We start from the raw sequence: 16,159 nt of genomic DNA on the forward strand, positions 1-16,159 counted from the left end.
TATACACACTCAGCTGAGCATAAGATTTGCTCAAAACAATCAAGAGGAGCTGCAGGCCCGGATTAAGAACTCAGGGGCCCCTGGGCACATTGGGCCCCCTACCTGGCCGCACCCCTATAGTTGAATTAAAAAATAAGAATAATATAATAATTTTTAAATAAAATGAATCTATAATTTGTTGCCCACATATTTAAATAAATGTAAATATATATATATGTATGTATGTATGTATGTATGTGTGTGTATATATAAATATATATATATATATATATATATATATATATATATATATATATGTGTGTGTGTGTGTGTGTGTGTGTGTGTGTGTGTGTGTGTGTGTGTGTGTGTGTGTATATATGTATATATATATATGTATATATATATATATATATATATATATATATACATATATATATATATATATATATATATATACATATATATATATATATATATATATATATATATATATATATATATATATATATATATATATATATATATATATATATATATATACATACACACATACATACATACATACATACATACATACATACATACATACATACATACATACATGCATGCATACATACATGAATCTGAGTCTTTCATAATACACACACGTATTATTGATTTACTGTCTCTCTCCTCCTCTCCCTGTATTTTCTCTACTCTTCTTGTGATGAAGACTTGATTATAAACCTAAAAGTATCCGAAATCAAGTACTTTATACCTCTTCTCTCCCGTCTCTCTCCTCTTCAGGGCATTTCTCTCTCTCTCTCTTTCTCTTCCTCTATCTCTTTCTCCTTTTTCTGTCTGTCTTTCACACGATGAATCCAGTCAGCGCTGCGCTGCCGTTAGCCTCCTCCGCCTGGTTAATGCTAGCTACTTATTTAACGTTACCATAACGTATTCTTCTGTACCCTCATTTTCCTGATCATGGGTCTGTTTGAAGAAGGTGTGTATAGAAAATGCCTCAATAAGATGCCTCCTCTCCTCTTTCTCTCGCGTTTGCTAAATCCACTTGTCCACTTATTTTTGATCTATGACAAATACTAACGTTACACTACAGTCCACTTTAGCGGGGTTATTTCAAAGCTGACGTTTCCGCGCTTGACCAATTACAGTATTCTGTTTAGTTAAAGACAGAAAGGCAATTTAAATATAATAATAATATTAATGTGTGATAGCTATTTTTTTTTTTTGCTCAGAGGAAATACAGTTGTCTGAGCAATATAGTTTTTGCAGAGAGGGAGGCACCTATAATAAGGCTAAACATTATTAAATACCCAGGAGACACTTGTGACTTTATATCACATTTGCATTATTTTTAAAAATGTTTCCTTCCTGTTAAAAATAAATATATTTCCAATCTGATATGTAACGGGGAGAAAAAAAGTGGCATGAGTTCAACTGATGGTGGATTCGAACCGAGTTGATGATCAGTCGCGTCAAAAGATGACGCTGTGCGCTTTACGAGGTGCACCACTGAGGCTGTAATGCTAAACAGCTCTTTACTCATATTGTCTCTATCAATCAGGCATCGATGGGCGTAAATAGCTTATTCCAACTAGATGTGCTATTTGCAATTAGCCTAAAAAGACACTCTGAAATTGTATTTTTTTTCTCCCCCCTCGCAAGGGCCCCTAGTGCGCATGGGCCCCTGGGCCTGTGCCCATAAGGCCCATAGGTTAATCCAGTTATGATGTAACTGAGAGTTGTTTATTAGTTGGTGTACATGTTGCACATGTACAGTAAAGGCCTCGGTTTCTTCATACTCTACATATAGTGATGTCTTTAATATGTGGCCAACTACTACTGTACATGCTTTAGGTTGCATGTTCATATCCATAGGCAGATATCTTTACTTGTTATGTATTGATTTTGTATTTTAGTGTCTGTTGAAATCCTTGATTCTGATTGGCTGGAAGGTGTGCAATAAAATTGTTTAATGCGCAAGTCAGTTTCGATCGTCGCTCCAAATAAATCAAACTGTACTAGTAAACATAGTAACTTAGGTGACAGATGATGTAGACTTTATTTGTCTCTGTAATCTGGAGAACACAGATGTGTGTGTTTCACCAGGGAGCCGATTAAGACCAGCCAACTCATAAATATGGTTACATTCATTCATTTATTTTCTTGTCGGCTTAGTCCCTTTATTAATCCGGGGTCGCCACAGCGGAATGAACCGCCAACTTATCCAGCAAGTTTGCAACCCATCTCTGGGAAACATCCACACACACATTCACGCACACACTCCTGCACTACGGACAATTTAGCGTACCCAATTCACCTGTACCGCATGTCTATGAGTGTATGAGTGTGTGTGAATGAGTGTGTGTTTGTTTCCCAGTGATGGGTTGCAGCTGGAAGGGCATCCGCTGCGTAAAAAAGTGTATTAATTCATTCATTCATTTTCTTTTCGGCTTAGTCTCTTTATTAATCTGGGGTTGCCACAGTGGAATGAACCACCAACTTATCCAACATATGTTTTACGCAGCGGATGCCCTTCCAGCTGCAACCCAACACCAGGAAACACCCATACACTCTCACATTCACACAGGGAGAACATGCAAACTCCACACAGACGTGCCAACTGACCCAGCTAGGCTTGAACCAGCGACCTTTTTGCTGTGAGGCAATCGTGCTAACCACTGCGCCACCATGCTGCCCAAAGTATTATCATAACAGAGGGAAACTTTGTTGAATTTACATGAATTTAATTCAGTAATGTCCAACTTCATGTTTTTAAGGTAAGGGGTTTTAAACAATTTATTTGGGCTAAATTAAAACAAATTTAGTAAATCCAAGGAATCATCTTTGAATCAGTTTTTTCACTTATTTTAATTGTTTCTTTGCTCTGTTGTAAATATTCTTGCCTGCAATTTTTTATTTTTTCTACATGATTCACACCCTTACAAAAACACCCCAATCAATCAAATAAATGATCCAAATTATCTGGTCAAATTATATTCACATCTCTATCTATATCACAGGAAAACAAAACCAATATGTTGTATATTTCCAATATTGCACAGCTCTAGCATCTTGCATTTAATATCCTTTAGCACACATCAAACCATTGATAATGCTTTAGTTGGATAATTTTGTCAACGCTTACTGTATGATCATGTTGAACACGTTGTCTTATTACAGATCTGTTTCCTCATTTTCTTTCTTGTTCTGATGTTTTTCAGGTATTTAAGTTACCACATGACATTGTTGTGACAGCAGATGGGACTGTGTTTGTTGGAGACGCAGCAGCAGATTCTGTAATGAAGTTCATTCAGTCCGCAAGTAAGTTATGATATATAAATGAAAAATTAATCATGAATAATCGCATCCAAAAAAAATTGTGTATGTTTATTATGTATTATTAAATAAACATCCATGAATTTGAGAAATGTTTACTTGTATTTAGATATAAAATATAAAAAATATCTAAGTAACAAAAATGTTTTGTATAGTTGTTTCCATGTATTTATGTGTATATGAATGTGTGTATGTGATGCACATACATTATGTCAAAACAAGCCTTTATTTTGGATGCAATTAATCGCAAATAATCTTTGCCCAGCACTAGTTAATATTAAAAAATTTGGATATTTCAGTGTCTTTGAAAATATAAACTGTAAACAAGATATGTGTTTATTAAAAATAAACAATTTTGTTTTGTCTTCCCCTGTAAAAAAATAAAATAAAATTAATAATATTGCTGATCTAAATTTTTAACTTTATAAGTCATTTCAAGTTAAAAGACATTAAACTGACTTCTACACTCGCCGGCTATTTTATTAGGTACACCTGTCCAACTGCTCATTAATACAAATTTCTAATCAGCCAATCACATGGCAGGACTTTGAACATGGCATGGTTGTTTCAGAAACTGCTGATCTACTGGAATATTCATGCACAACCATTGCTAGGGTTTATAGAGAATGGTCAGAAAAGGAGAAAATATCCAGGGAGTGGCAATTCTGTGGGCGCAAATGCCTTGTTGATGCCAACGTTGATTTCTTCTGTGACATTCGAATGGTTTAGAGTTCACTGTTCTCAAATGGCCTCCACAGTCACCAGGTCTCAATCTAATAGAGCACCTTTGGCATGTGGTAGATGGGAGATTCACATCATGGATGTGCAGCCGACAAATCTGCAGCATCTGCGTGATGCTCTCATGTCAATATGGACCAAAATCTCTGAGGAATATTTCCAGTAACTCGTTGAATCTATGCCATGAAGGATTAAGGCAGTTCTAAAGGAAGAAGAGAGTCCCACCCAGTACTAGTGAGGTGTACCTAATAAAATGCCTGGTGAGTGTAGTTATTGTAGTTAAACTGACGTATAGCTATTTCAACAAACCTAATAAAATGAAGTCGAAACAGTAAAAACTTAATTCTACGTTAAACTAACTTTTTAAAATGACTAGTGCATTTTCACTGTGTGTTTTTTTCTAAAAACAAATTGTCATTGTAGAGGCAGAACATCGCTCGGTTAAAAAGGGTGGAATCGAGGTCCAAGAAATCGAAGGTAAGTAATCTGGATTGTGTTCATTATTGTAGACAGTGCCATTGACCCCAGCAGCTGTACATAAACACTCTTGACTGAAGTGAGAAACGTTTACTGTTCCTCTGAATATCTCACTGATTATGAAGCATCCACAGTTGTCCACAGTTAAAAACCAGAACTACTGGTAAGAAATTAGAGAAGTAGTGACTGTAAAATCTGTACTGTGACTGTAATCTGCCTGAATTGAGTTGTATTTCCAGTATTTTCTTAGAAAATTTGCATAATGCATCTGTGGTTTGTGCTGACATGTCGAGAAGATGCAAAAAGCAAATCTTCTTTAGTCACACGAATAAAAAAAAATAATCTTCAAAATCTCAGACATCATACAACCACAAACATTCATTTTAGCAGCACAGTTCAGCACAAAAGTAGCAGAAAGGAATAGCAAAGTTTTGGGGAATTATTGTTGTGGGGTGCCAACTACACAGATGTCCTTTAACTGCCCTAGAGTTAAGACAGTTTAGTTTTACATTTTTTAATCCATTCGGCCGACTTCAAAAAAGGGAAAAACTCAAATTTTTAAGTCTAGGGCAGTTGTAATATCTTTCCAAAAAAAAAAGTGGATTGTTCTTTTAACCAGTTAAACTGGCACCGGGTCCGTGACCTCATCGACTTTCGCTTTAAGATTTAAAGGGCTACCATTGCACCAGACCCCCGTAAGTGGTTTCGTTTTATAGTGTGGAATCTATATTTTATGCACATATACATCACTTTGGTTTTTATTCTACCATACCAAAAGTTATTTACACTTAAATACACAGTATTTTGGATACCCGAGCTGGGTATTGAACATTGGTTCATTTTCATATGGTTCATATATGACACATGTACAAGTTATAGCTCAAATGAAAGCTCTTGCCGGTAGTCATACGGTTTTAGCATTCTTTTTACTGAATTATATTCACATATCAAACAGTTGTTGAATGAATCGCTGTGTTTCCATGGCGCAGAAGTAAAAACAATACATTTATGATCAATAGGCAGCCCCAGATAGCACAGACAGCTGTCATCTCTTACCTTATGCTGTGCGCTTCAGGGCCATTCTCCTCTGTTTTTGAGGTGATGTGCTTAAGTAATCCTTTTATATGTCTGACGTGGTCAAAACACAGTGAATAATGTTTGATCAAACAAAAGAATAGTGAAATATGAAAACAATGATCGCTCCCTGTGGCTTGTACAGCACCTCTCATCAGTTGGAATGCAATAACTTTTGCATAGATTATGGTGGAGACATATTTCTTTTGTCCTATGATTATAGACATGTGCAGGAACCACCAAAATTAATTACAGCAAGCTAGACCACACAGAACCTAAAAGGTACACTTTCAAATTTGAGTTTATAAAAAAAATACAAAAAGCGCCTCCTTTTTTAGGTGTTTATATAACACACACACAGCATATTTAGTTATTTTAAACACTTTCAGTAGTGTTTTATGAAAATTCAAAGGGTTTTCTTTAAAATGATACCAAATGTTTGTATTTACACCTCTGCATGTGGATTTGGGAAGCTTTTTAATTTGGGTAGGCGAAATCCAGGCGGAAATCCCCAAATAGCAGCAGAGTTTAGCTGGTTAAAGATGAGTCACGTTTACAGAAAATTACACATCTTTTTTATGTGTTTACTTCACGGAGGTTGTAAAAAGAGCCTATATTCCTCTGGGTGCTTCGGTTTCCCCCACAGTCCAAAGACATGCGCTATATGTGAATTGAATAAACTAAACTGTCCGAGTGTCAATGAGAGTGTATGGTTGTTTTCTAGTACTAGGTTGCAGCTGGAAGGGCATCCACTGCGTAAAACATATGCTGGAATAGTTGGCGGTTCATTCTGCTTTGGCTGATAAATACAGTGACCAAGATGAATAAATGAAGATTGTCAAATTTTCATGAGAACTAAGCATCCCCCAAATCTATAGTCATCTAATATTCTCCTTCCTTTCATTTTAGAAACAGAAACGTTTGTGCAGGCCAAGCTGAAGCCGTTACCCAAGATTCCCCCTCATTATGTGGAGGCGGCTGTGCAGAAGATCCAAGAAGTGTCTCCGCATCAGCAGCCGCTGGCAGCTCCGAAAGAGAAAGAGCCTCCGCAGAGCGTGGCCAATCACAGCCCTGAGAGTGTGGCCAATAAGAGCCCTGAGAGCGTGGCCAATCAGAACGCTCAGAATGTGTCTCCCGCCGTCATCACAAGCCTCCTGCTGGTCCCGCTGGTGAGCGTCATCGCCATCGGGGTCTTCATCCGCTGGAAGAAGAGCAGGATGTACAGCGGTAACTGCTTTTTTGTTTCTGTTCGTTCTCTTTCCTCTGTGTTGCTTTCTGCAGGACTGATTTTGATCTGTTTCTCCTTTTAAGATGATTGTCAGGTGAAGCTGGAGCCTTCAGGGTCAGCAGGAGGAATCTTGGGCAAAATCAGAGGTAAGAGAATATAGGATTTTCCCAAAGTAGTTTAGATTAGAGATCTGCGCGGGACTATATTTTGAATCCCGCTCCCGCCCGCACCCGCCAGGTTTTAGCCCGAACCCGATAGCTCCCGCTTATATTAAGCACTTGTTGTCCCGCTGCCCGACCCGCCCCGTTTTCTACCCGCCGCGCTCGATCCCGCTAAAGAGCGGGGGGAGAACAAAACCGAAAATCACTGAGCAGTATAGCAATATCATTGATATTATTAGCATCCAAAATAAAGATTACGTGGTGTTTATGTAGTATGTGTATATTTATTTTTTGTTTGTATATCTGCACAGTAAGTCTATATATTCTTACACACATTTATTTGAGAAAATGGTTATTTGCATTTATATATACGCTATTAAGTCTAATTCGATTCAATGATTTATGCTAAGCTAAAAGTGCTTCCCTCTGATTAAGAGTATAGTTTCTAGCCATATCAACCTAGAAAATAGCAACCTTTCATTTTACGCCAGTGTTTCTACATGATGTAACTACAGAAGAGTCAAGCTTTAAATAAGAAAAATATTCAAACTTGTTTCTGAGCTAGATGCTAATGGTCTAATCCGCTTTAATGATTTACGCTAAGCTAGGGTAAAAGTGCTCCAGCCTGAATGAGAGTATAGTTCCTAGCCATATTGACCCAGAAAATAGCAACCTTTCATTTTTCGTTGGTCTTAGTACACGATGTAACTACAGAAGTGGAGCTTCAAATAGGATAAATATTTAAAAACTCATTTTAAAGCGAAATGCTAATGGTCTAATTCGTTTCAATGATTTATGCTAAGCAATGCTAAAATTACTCTACCCTAAATGAGAATATAGTTCCTAGCCATATCAACCTAGAAAATGGCAGCCTTTCAGTTGACATCAGTCTAAGTACACGATGTGACCACAGTAAAGTCAAGCTTCAATTAGGAAAATATTAAAACTCGTTTTTGAGCGAGATATTAACAAACCACTCAATTTAATGATTTATGCTAAGCTAAATTAAAAGTGCTCCCGCATGAATGAGAGTATAGTTCCTATCCATATTGACCTAGAAATTACCAACCTTTCATTTTACACCAGTCGTAGTACTCAATGTCACTTCAAATAGGAAAAATATTTAAAACTCATTTTTGAACGAGATGCTAATGGTCTAATCCGAATCAATGATTTATGCTAAGCTAAGCTAAAAGTGTTCCACCTAAATGAGAGTATAGTTCCTAGTCATATCGACCTACTGTAGGAAAAGGCTATTTTCTACATCAGTTTTCGCACACGATGTAACTACAGAAGTCAAGCTTTAAATAGGACGAATATTCAAAACTACTTTAAAAGCGAGATGCTAATGGTCTAATTCGTTTCAATGATTTCTGCTAAGCAATGCTAAAATTATTCTACCCTAAATAAGAATATAGTTCCTAGCCATATCAACCTAGAAAATGGCAACCTTTCAGTTGACATCAGTCTAAGTACACGATGTGACCACAGTAAAGTCAAGCTTCAATTAGGAAAGTATTAAAACTTGTTTTTGAGCGAGATATTAACAAACCACTCAATTCAATGATTTATGCTAAGCTAAATTAAAAGTGCTCCTGCATGAATGAGAGTATAGTTCCTATCCATATTGACCTAGAAATTACCAACCTGTCATTTTACACCAGTCGTAGTATTCGATGTCACTTCAAATAGGAAAAATATTAAACACTCATTTTCAAACAAGATGCTAATGGTCTAATCTGAATCAATGATTATTGCTAACCTAGGCTAAAAGTGCTCCCGCCTGAATGAGGGCATAAATCCTAGCCATATTGACCTAGAAATATAATATAATATAATATAAAACTTGTTTTTGAGCTGGATGCTAATGGTCTAATCCGATTCAATGATTTATGCTAAGCTAAGCTAAATGAGAGTATAGTTCCTAGTCATATCGATCTACTGTTGAAAAGGCTATTTTCTAAATCAGTTTTCGCACACGATGTAACTACAGAAGTCGAGCTTTAAACAGGACGAATATTCAAAACTACTTTAAAAGCGAAATGCTAATGATCTAATTCGTTTCAATGATTTATGCTAAGCAATGCTAAAATTACTCTACCCTAAATTAGGGTATAGTTCCTAGCCATATCAACCTAGAAAATGGCAGCCTTGCAGTTGACATCAGTCTAAGTACACGATGTGACCACAGTAAAGTCAAGCTTCAATTAGGAGAATATTAAAACTTGTTTTTGAGCGAGATATTAACAAACCACTCAGTTAAATGATTTATGCTAAGCTAAATTAAAAGTGCTCCCGCATGAATGAGAGTATAGTTCCTATCCATATTGACCTAGAAATTACCAACCTGTCATTTTACACCAGTCGTAGTATTCGATGTCACTTCAAATAGGAAAAATATTAAACACTCATTTTCAAACAAGATGCTAATGATCTAATCTGAATCAATGATTATTGCTAAGCTAAGCTAAAAGTGTTCCGCCTAAATGAGAGTATAGTTCCTAGTCATATCGACCTAGAAATATAATATAATATAATATAAAAACTTGTTTTTGAGCTGGATGCTAATGGTCTAATCCGATTCAATGATTTATGCTAAGCTAAAAACGATTGACTAAATGTTTTAAAAATGTTACAGTTTACAGTTCCAGTTTCCCCTGTTGACGGTGTTTACCTCTCACTAGGCTTCTGTCTAATGCCTTTTCCTCATCCACAGGCAAAGCAGCAGGAAGCCTGAACCTGGGCAATTTCTTCGCCACTCACAAAGGCTACACTCGACATGGCTTCGACCGGCTGAGCACTGAGGGCAGCGACATGGAGAAAGACGATGAGGACGCCACCGACTCAGAGAACGAAGAGTACTCCGCTCCACCACCGCCAATCTCATCCTCCTAAACAAAAGAGCCCGTCCCTCCGCTTCGGTCATCTCTGTAATCGTTCGTATCGGCTGCTGAAACATTCGATCTCTAGTGTAAAACTGTCCTCCCCGAGACCCACGACTGCCACTTTAATTTATGCGTTTTTTTTTAAAGGGACCACGCCGAGATGGTCATTTTAAAGAGAAAGATGATTATTTTTTAACAAGAGAGTAAAGGTAGATTTATTTATTTAGTTTTTACCTGCGACTTCGTTTCTTCCGATAACTTATCGATCCGATAGCAGTGCAATTAATATATATAAAGGATCCAGGCATTTCATGTCATAACATTTTCTGTATGTTTGTGCCTTTTCTGTATTTCGCCTTCTGCAGCACCTATATATATATATATTATTACAGACGTGCCACATATTTAAGAGCTGCTACTGTCTACTGTGATTTGAGTTGGTTTTTTTGCATCTGATAAAACGGAAAAAAAAACGACAGAAAAAAAGATGACGTATTTAAGGCTGCATTTACTACATTTTCAAAGCTAATGTGAGACGTGTCTGATATTTGTTGTGATACTGAGGTTTTATTGCAAGAATACTATTTTCAGTAACAATGTTATTTGTGTAATAAAGTGTCTGCAAAGCATCATCTTTCTCTACCGCTTGTATGAAGCCTCTTAAAGAGTGCCTATTTTGCATTTTAAAAGGTCACATTTTGGGTTTTGGGGGTCTCCAGCAACAAGCTGAGGTCAAAAAACACTTTCGTTGTCTTATAATCTGCATTTATTTTTACCTAATTATCCCAGAGACTCTTATATGATTCGTTCAGTGATTCATTTGTTCCCAAATCCCTCCTTAGGGTGAAGCTAATCTGCGCTGATTTGACCGATGACCGTACCGTACCTGTAATTAACGTAGAAACACAATCACGTGTTTCGCATTTCACTGCATTCGAAAGTTCAAGCTTGGTGGCTGCAAAATCACATCAGGTGATTGTGTAAGACCAATCGAAGATCATTTAAAATGGAGCAATCGCTCACTTTTATTAATGACTAATCATATTGTTTAACCCCGTCCCTTTTCGCAACGCCGTACGACAGCATTTTGCAAACACAAGCTCGTGTGACCGCGGCTGAGTCTAGAAACACCAAAACACAATTTTAGAGATGTTGACAGTCATATTTGTGTCCCACGCTGCTATAAACACTATTGGGACAGATATATTTCACCAAAAAAAGTGAAAACTGGTTGTTTTTGCCAACTGACCATTTTGCCAAATGCCAGCTGACCCAGCTAGAACTCAAACCAGTAACATTCTTGCTGTGAGGTGACAGTGGTAACCCCTGAGCCACCGTGCTGCCCCTTATTAATAATTATTATCATGTATTCAACATAATCTTTGACTATTCAGTGCAAAATGAGGGTGAGTAAACTAAAAAAATAATAATAATAATTTTTTACGTGCGCAAACGCTTTAAAACCAGAGACTTTGTGTCGACTTTTTCATTATTTATTTCACCCTTTGACAACATTCTTTTCAAGAGTTCACACTTAGATATTGTTTGACAACTGTTAGCAGGTTTGGCATGCTGTCCCGGGAGAGAACCCTGAGCTCAGAGATAGTTGAGCCCAGGGCTCCCGCCTGGTCGATAGAGCAAGTAAGGGGAGTATAACATCAGGTGGTTCTCGAGAGCTCCCCGCGGTAAAGGAGGCGAAGGGGTGGATGGGGGGTTTCTTCGGAAAACGAAGATAAGGGAGTAAATCTAGCTAGGCTACTTATAGTGAGTTTGGATTAATTTGATTGGCTAACTAATGATTGTAGATGGGTGGCCAGCTGCAGTCAATCATATCACGTGCTCCTCGGAAATTGGTTTGTGAAACTTCACTTACCCTCTGATTAATTAAAACCAAAGTACTGCATTACCCACAATTCCAAAGTTGAACTCAACAAATGTTACTACAGAAATACAATGATTAGAGGACGTTTGGATAAAGTCTTTATTAGACCTTAGTATCAGCGATATACACATAAGTGATGCTATGACAGAAATGATATCACACAGAGATACATGTAGAAAAGGCATACGGTGAAACATTTGCATTTCATAACTGCCGTTTTAAATGTAGTGTTAGTTTATATTGGAGATCACGAGAACCACGGATACAAGGTTAACTCAAGCTAGAGCTCACATCCTGTTGCGTATGGGTAAAACGAGGAATATTTGAAATATGATCAGTAATACTTGTCAATAACGTAAAAATAACGTGCAACTTGGCACACTTTTTTTCAGTTTTCTTAAGAAAACTTAAAGCAAGAGAAATGACATCTCAACTTGAGACTGTGAAGTTTTAAAGCTCTGAACATTAACCACTGACCAATTAGAACACTGACTAACAGCTGACCAATTAGAAGATTAAACCGCTGGCCAATCAGAACGCTGACCAATCAGACCATTCAACCACTGGTCAATCAGAATCTGACCAATCAGAACATTCCCCTGACCAATAAGAATATCCAGGTTATGACTTGACTAAGCACTGACCAATCAGAACATTACACCACTGACCAATCAGAACAATCAGACACTGTCAGTGGTTTAATGTTCTGATTGATCAATCAAAACAATCAGACACTGATCAATCAGAACAATCAAGCACTAAGCAATCAGAACATGCAGTATCTGACCAATCAGAGCATTCAACCACTGACCAATAAAAACAATCAAGCACTGATAAATCAGAACATCCAGTCTCTGACCAATCAGAACATTCAGTATCTGAGCAAGCAGAACACTGACAAAGCTCTGGCCAATCAGAAGATTAAACCACTGACCAATCAGAACAATCAGGCACTGATAAATCAGAACATCCAGCCTCTGACCAATCAGAACATTCAGGATCTGACCGGGCAGAACACTAAACACTGACCAGTCAACATCTAGGCTCTGACCAATCAGAACATCCAGGTGCTGACCTATCAGAACGTTCAATCACCGACCAAATGAAAACACCCAGACAATGACCAATCGGAACATTCCACCCCTGACAAATCAGAACTTTCTGGATCTGACCGGGCAGAACACCAAGCATTGACCAATCAGAAGATTCAGGATCTGACCAATCAGAACACTAAGCACTGACCAATCAGAATAATTAATCACGACCAATCAGAACATTCAGGATCTGACTAATCAGAACATCCTGGATCTGACCAATCAGAAGATTCCGAATCTGACCAATCAGAACATTCAACCACCAACCAATCAGACCATTCAGGATCTGACCAATAAGAACATCCAGGACCTGATGAAGCAGAGCACTCATTAAGCACTGACCAATCAGAACACTCAGTAACTAATGACCAATCAGAGCTTTGAGTTTAAGTCTGCTCGTCAACAATGAGCAGTACAATGAAGAGAAAAGCCCAAATGAAGAGTCCAACCCAAATCTGTTGATATAAACCGTATAAGCTCTGTTTTTAATATTAAACCAACACAGTTGTGCACAGTGCTAAAGTCTGTTCCTATGATTGGTGATGCATAAATATAGAAATATCTGTAACGCTGAATGTCATTGAATTTGGTGAACTACGGATGATCAAATCAAGAACAGGGAGGCACAGTTGATCCAATCAGGATGTGGGCTCATGTTTGTGAATATCCAACCACATAAAATAATACTCTCTGAATAAATGGTGCAGCTCGAGTCCGCCGATGATCTCCAGAGCTGCTCTGACACACACTCCAGCAGCATTTACTGGTTTAATCCACTTGTTAAGTGGTGACGTATGTAATACTGTTTCCGGGTCCAAGCCACCATTCATTTGAGTGGAGAAATCATTCGTTTATGATCACGTTTTATTACTATCACACATTAAAGTTAAATTTAAATAAAATCATAGTGTACACGACAATCTCTGGGCTTGCTGCATCACAAATACCAAAAATTTAACAATTTATAAAAAATTAATCACTTTCTGGCCATCGGATATTAGGCATGGACATATATATTGCGATCGTGATTTTCGAAAGTATTTAATCGCTTTGTAAACGTTTATTATTACCATTTCATGAGTCTCCCCATTCAGTTGAATAGAGCGCCTGGACCCGGAAGCCGCTTCGCGTGACGTCACACTTAACAAGCGGATAAGAGAAGATCTGTCATCTATATGCGGAAACTCAATCATCCGCATGACGATTCCTCAACACTTTGGCTTAACTTGAAATCGTAACAGAAATGTATCACTATTATACGTCTGAATGTACTTCGCAGTGAAACAACAAGTACAATAAGAATGTTACATTTCACAAATAATCACACAATTACCCTCCAATGTTTTCCCGTTTAACAGGAATACAATCAATATTTGAGACTGAATAAAGCAGGTTTCATTGGTCAATTCTTGATAAACTCTTATCAAGCTTCTACAGCAAAAAAAATGGTGTGATTTCAAATACAGTGGTGCAAGAATGACATCAGAACCCAGAACAATAACTCACGGCATTGTTTCTTAAATTGGAATCTTCAATTGATGAGTAAAATAAGGCTGTTAAACATTAACATGCTCTACAAGATCAACTGCGCGGACACACTCCCAAAACCCTCCTATCAAGTTACATGCGTTCAGGCAGAAGGCGACGAGAGGGTCAAAGTAGCCGGAAGTCATTCATTTTCAATGGAAGCGGGCGGTGATAACAGGAGAGGAGCAGTGCGTCTTTGGCGTCTTTGGCGGTGTGGGAGTCGAGGAGAGTTGAAGTAAAGTTGACTTTATGGTAGTGAATGTGTATGACGCTTTTCGGCAGCAAGCCGAAATCGTAATATTCAAGTCCACCGCTTGAGAGGATTTCAAAGAACTTTAGTTTTGGCCACAATTGCCTAATTTCCGATTATTTACAATGTTTTTTTTACAGTATCAGTTACTGGCCTGCTGATGTGACTATTATATATGCATTTTTTTAAAAGAAGGGAATCTCATACTAACTATAACGGCAGTATTAAACAGGGGTGCGTTTCCCGAACAACAATGTAACTCGCGGCGGAACTATCATAGTACGATGCATCGTTTGGGAAAAGAACGATGTAGTGACGGGTGTTTCCCAAAACCCTAGTTTCTCTGTCGCAGAACCATTGCTTGAACCATGTTAGTTATAACGTTAAACCCCCATAATGACACTGGGTGGAGTAGCTACTTCTTTAGAGAAAAACCTAAATTGATTTGTCCAAATGATATTGTAATAAATAACCCACAATAAATTAAAAGAATTAACGTATGCTTTTTGTTTTCACAAGCTTTGGAGACGTAACAAATTCTGCTTTTAAATAATAGGTCACCTATAACTTTCGCCATGAGGCTGTGTTTAAAACGACATCAATATTTTCAAAGCGCACTGCGAAGGGAGCACAATTGTAAACGTGAAGATCGTTAAAACTGAACTGTAAAAATAGTTTGGAAGCAAATTACACCTAAAGGAGATAACCTTCATGCTTTTTTTATTTTTAATAACTCCAACATTGAATGTTAGAATGTTCTAAATAGGGCATATGGGGGGATGAGTGGGAATAGAACACAGCCAGGAACTATGTTTCTAACTACAGCTCCAAAGCTGTAGTTGCGAGTCCTCAAGTTTGCGATGCAGTTTGCGAATGTTCGTTGGAGCGACGGATTTGGGAAATGGCAAATCAACAAACTATGTTTGTAACGACGGAACTTGCGACCTTAGTTGGCTAACGATGGTTTTGGGAAACGCACCACAGTATTGCTGCTTCAGAATATTTCAGATAAATGGACAGATAAGTGATTTGCTGATATGCTGCAACAGCCCCTTTAAATACAAAATCAATGTAGAGAATATTGACGCTTTCGCCAGCAGAGCAGTAAAGGCAGACAGCGTTGTCTTCAGGGCGGCCAGATCGAACTTTGATCCTCTCGACGTCTTTAATGTGAACGCACAGTTATGTTCCATAAAATATTTGACTTGGAATAATTTCCATACTAGAGCAAAATGTTTATTACTATTGTTATTGTCAAATTTTATTTGCAACCACAAATTTAACTTCTCTCAGAAATTTGAAATTGAAACCTCACATAATTAAAAAAAATAAAGAAATCTGAACAAACTAATCAGAATACTACAGAAACACTGACCAATTAGAACGTTCTGCCATTGACAAATTGAAAAATTCAGTCACTGTCCAATCAGAACTCTAGCTAAGCACTGACCAATCAGAACATTGAGGCTCTGACTAATCAGAAGATTCAGACTCTGACCAATCTGAAATTTTAGGCTGTGACCAA

The 16,159-nt window shown here is 37.6% G+C and overlaps 1 protein-coding gene and 1 long non-coding RNA gene across 6 annotated transcripts in view; one reads left to right on the top strand and one right to left on the bottom strand.

Annotated features, from left to right (window-relative positions):
• Window positions 1-1,247, bottom strand: part of LOC147834982 (uncharacterized) — a 184,121-nt gene extending 182,874 nt beyond the window's left edge. Inside the window, exon 1 of the long non-coding RNA XR_015500811.1 lies at window positions 737-1,247. This is a non-coding gene — a long non-coding RNA (uncharacterized LOC147834982). The remainder of the gene's footprint in view (window positions 1-736) is intronic.
• pam (peptidylglycine alpha-amidating monooxygenase) overlaps window positions 1-10,510 on the top strand; it is a 94,736-nt gene extending 84,226 nt beyond the window's left edge. For 4 of the 5 annotated variants that reach the window (XM_087270101.1, XM_087270103.1, XM_087270102.1 and 1 more), the window contains 5 exons: window positions 3,204-3,303; window positions 4,480-4,533; window positions 6,517-6,834; window positions 6,919-6,981; window positions 9,713-10,510. In XM_087270101.1, the coding sequence (XP_087126227.1) occupies window positions 3,204-3,303; window positions 4,480-4,533; window positions 6,517-6,834; window positions 6,919-6,981; window positions 9,713-9,891 (714 nt within the window). In that variant the 3' untranslated portion in view covers window positions 9,892-10,510. Of the gene's footprint in view, window positions 1-3,203; window positions 3,304-4,479; window positions 5,152-6,139; window positions 6,835-6,918; window positions 6,982-9,712 lie in introns of all 5 variants that reach the window. The other variant, XR_015500755.1, reaches the window with a different exon arrangement.
• The last annotated feature ends 5,649 nt before the right edge of the window (window positions 10,511-16,159 follow it).

This window comes from Danio rerio, chromosome 10 (assembly GCF_052040795.2).
Source record: "Danio rerio strain M-AB ecotype USA chromosome 10, GRCz13ab, whole genome shotgun sequence".
Classification (NCBI taxonomy): Eukaryota; Metazoa; Chordata; class Actinopteri; order Cypriniformes; family Danionidae; genus Danio; species Danio rerio.